We start from the raw sequence: 3,141 nt of genomic DNA, 5'->3' as shown, positions 1-3,141 counted from the left end.
GCAGCGGTTCTGCGTGTTTGGTCCAGCTCCCAAAGTGAACGACTTCGTTCCACGTCTTGTGGACGCTGATCACCGAGGTGTTGATGAGACGACAAAGGTCCACGTCTGTGAAGAACTTGCACCAGTCGGGGAACGCCATCCTGTGGTTGAAACAAAAACACGTCCCTTCAGTTTAATCTGTGAGGAAGAAACTGTTGTTGCTAAAAAAAAAAACGAATCGAATCAAATCGACCAACCAGAATTCCCCGTCGTCCTCCACTGTGATGCCAAGGTTCCCCCTCTCTGTGTCTCCAACCTTTTGCCATTCTTCAGAGCTGACAAAGGACAAGCAAAAAGCATCTTCACTGCACAGAAACGTGTGCTAAGCTAAGCGTGCTAATGTAGCTAAATAGGCAATAAAAGCACGATTTAAACGTTGTCAAAGATTTATTGTCAAAGTTGAAGGTTATAATAAAGTTGAATACTAATACTTAATTGTTTTTAACCTTAAGAAGATGACTGAAAAAATCATTTTTTAATTCTGCAAATCTATAACAAAAAAACAACCAAACCATAGCTTAAATTAGCCAGTGAATAGCGTAAGATTAGCAAAACTAGATAAAAGTTATAGCAGGTATAGCTAAAACACAAGCTGTAAAAACTAAAGTAATTGACCATTATTCAAGAAATGATGAAAGAAAATACTTCAAAATTCACTAAAAACAAGTTCAAGATAGTTTTTTTTTTCACCTGTCGCTCCAGGGCCCTTTCCACTCGATCTTTCCCCAGGGGTTCCTCATGCGGATCATGGGGATGGTCTCGTTTTTGAAGTAGGCCAGGAGCCCGTGACCCTCCCCCAGACGCACCTGCTTCACCGCCGTCACAGAGTAGGCGTGGCCTTTCACCAGGCCGTTAGCCATCTTGGCCTCTATTTCATGTGGCTCCCCCTGTAACAGTTAAGGCGATAAGTACAAGTTTATCCACGAGAGAGAGAGAGACGTCTGAGAAGATGAGGGAGGAGGTCAGACCTTGATGGAGCAGCTGATGATCCCTCCACGGTCGTAGACCTTCAGCAGATCTTCAAACAACGTGTCCTGCTTCTTCTGGTCCTTGAAGTAATCTTCTCCCTCCATGTTGATGGTTTCTGTCACGGCTCCACTGAAGTCCACCACGGCATCTCCGGTGTTTCCTCCCTCCAACGACTCGTAGCAGCCGGACAGTCTGGACGCGGAGGGTGGAGACGGACCAGGAGGTGAGGACAAGACACTGTTATTTCTCTCTTGGATTTTAAAGTCATTTACAAGGCAGTGGTTCTCAAACTGTGGTACACGCCCTCCTGTTGGTCCGCCCGGTGGGACAAATGTTGTCGTGTGCTCTTCACGCCCTCCTGTTGGTCCGCCTGGTGGGACAAATGTTGCTGCGTGCTCTGTTTGACTATCCAGTCGAAGGGACATTTTATGAATTTTAGTTCAGCGACAGGATAAGAATTAATTACGGTTAGCATAAGGGGCTATGGGAGGTAAATGCTAAGTGCTGTGTGTGTGTGTGTGTGTTATTTTTGACTAACTTGGCGTACGCCTTCTCCAGCAGAGCACTCCAGAATTCATTGTTGGTTTTGGAGTGACAGTAGATGAGTTCCCCGTTGATTGTCGGCAGCCGATCGTCCACGACCACGTCCACCCACTGACCAAAAATCCAGAACTGGAAGTGAAAGATTCCGGCGTAATCTTCTGGGTTTTTTTCCTGCTCCTTCCAATCTGGAATCACCTGGAGGGGCGGGGAAAAAGAAGGAGAAGAAATAGATGTGGAATATACTGACACGGTGAAGATAATAACAATAATAATATAATAATAACAAAATATAGAAACTGTAGAAAAACAGAAACAACAAATATATGTAAATATATATCAGGGCTTTAGAGAAATGTATCTGCTGCTGCTGCTGCATCAGAGCCCAGACCTCAGTATCATCCAATCTGTTTGGGATGATGTGGATGTGCAGCCGGCCAAGAGGAAATCAAGTCCTGGAGAAGAGGGTTTGGAATGTTCTTCAAGGGGCTTGAAAAGTACAGGAAACTGTACTTCAGCGAGTTCATGCTGTGAGTACTGATTATGACGATGGTTTCAACCCCCTTTCACTAGCGCTAGTGTTAGCTACAACAGCCCTGGTACAGACACCTGAGCTAACGTTAGCTACAACAGTCCTGGTACAGACACCAGAGCTAACGTTAGCTACAACAGTCATGGTACAGACACCAAAGCTAACATTAGCTCCAACAGAACCCAGATCCCACAGAAACTGACTCACCTTCTTCCAGAGGTTTGGTTTTAAAGCCAGGCAGGAACAGGCAGCCACGAACCAGCAGTTTCCCACAACTCCCTGGTTCAGGTCGTGGGAACTGATGCCCTCAACAAACAGGTGAGGTTGACCAGTGGTGATTTCCTGTAGGAGTTGGTAAAAGACAAGGTCTCTGAATTCCTCTCTTTAAGTTGGTAAAAGACAAGGTCTCTGAATTTGTTTCTTTAATAATTGCGTCCTCTAATGATGACCACCTCCCCCATCCTCCCCATCCTCCCCATCCTCACCCCAGGTCTCTTCCACTGGACCCTTCCTGGAGGTGGTTTCCTAAAATATATGGATGAATTGGTGGCTGGAAACTCTGGATCCTCGAACAGCACTTTGTCCTTGATGCAGTTCTTCTTCAGCTCGTCGTAGTGCTGGTTTTTGTACGGAACGGCCGAGGAGAACATGGTCCCAACGATGAAGGCTCGCAGCTGCCGAGTCCTGACACAGACAGGATGCTGTTTAATTGGATTTGTGCTGGATGTTCTTCATTATCTATGAAAAGGAAGTGAGTGTCGTCCCCCTGGTTGTCGTGACGACGTCAGTCCTAGTGATTCAACTAAAATTAAATCTGCACTCGAAAAAAATCATTTCAAGGATTTTTTTTTACTCAATTTTGGCATTTTATGGATGGGTGTTTTGGGGGTCGTATTGACCCCACGAACACTGATGTGGCCCCCCAATGAAATGACAGTGAAACCCACTCGACTACACACATACTGTAGTACACGTGTATCCAGAGTCCAGAGTACTACACCGTGTAATACTACAGTATGATCACAGTATAAAAGCATGATAAGACCAGAATTCTACCTGAG

General features: G+C 45.5%; 1 protein-coding gene across 1 annotated transcript in view; it reads right to left on the bottom strand.

The window, feature by feature from the left end:
- Positions 1-3,141, bottom strand: part of LOC103395572 (calpain-5) — a 9,013-nt gene that overhangs the window by 4,877 nt on the left and 995 nt on the right. The window contains exons 2-8 of the mRNA XM_017041774.2: positions 2,566-2,764; positions 2,288-2,422; positions 1,547-1,746; positions 1,008-1,200; positions 730-926; positions 237-314; positions 14-140 (exon numbers count right to left, since the gene is read on the bottom strand). Of these exons, the coding sequence (XP_016897263.1) occupies positions 14-140; positions 237-314; positions 730-926; positions 1,008-1,200; positions 1,547-1,746; positions 2,288-2,422; positions 2,566-2,730 (1,095 nt within the window). The 5' untranslated portion in view covers positions 2,731-2,764. The remainder of the gene's footprint in view (positions 1-13; positions 141-236; positions 315-729; positions 927-1,007; positions 1,201-1,546; positions 1,747-2,287; positions 2,423-2,565; positions 2,765-3,141) is intronic.

The sequence above is a fragment of the Cynoglossus semilaevis genome, chromosome 19 (assembly GCF_000523025.1).
Source record: "Cynoglossus semilaevis isolate Cse_v1.0 chromosome 19, Cse_v1.0, whole genome shotgun sequence".
Taxonomy (NCBI): domain Eukaryota; kingdom Metazoa; phylum Chordata; class Actinopteri; order Pleuronectiformes; family Cynoglossidae; genus Cynoglossus; species Cynoglossus semilaevis.
Note: the sequence above shows the minus strand (reverse complement) of the source record. Positions and strands in the feature narration are given on the sequence as shown.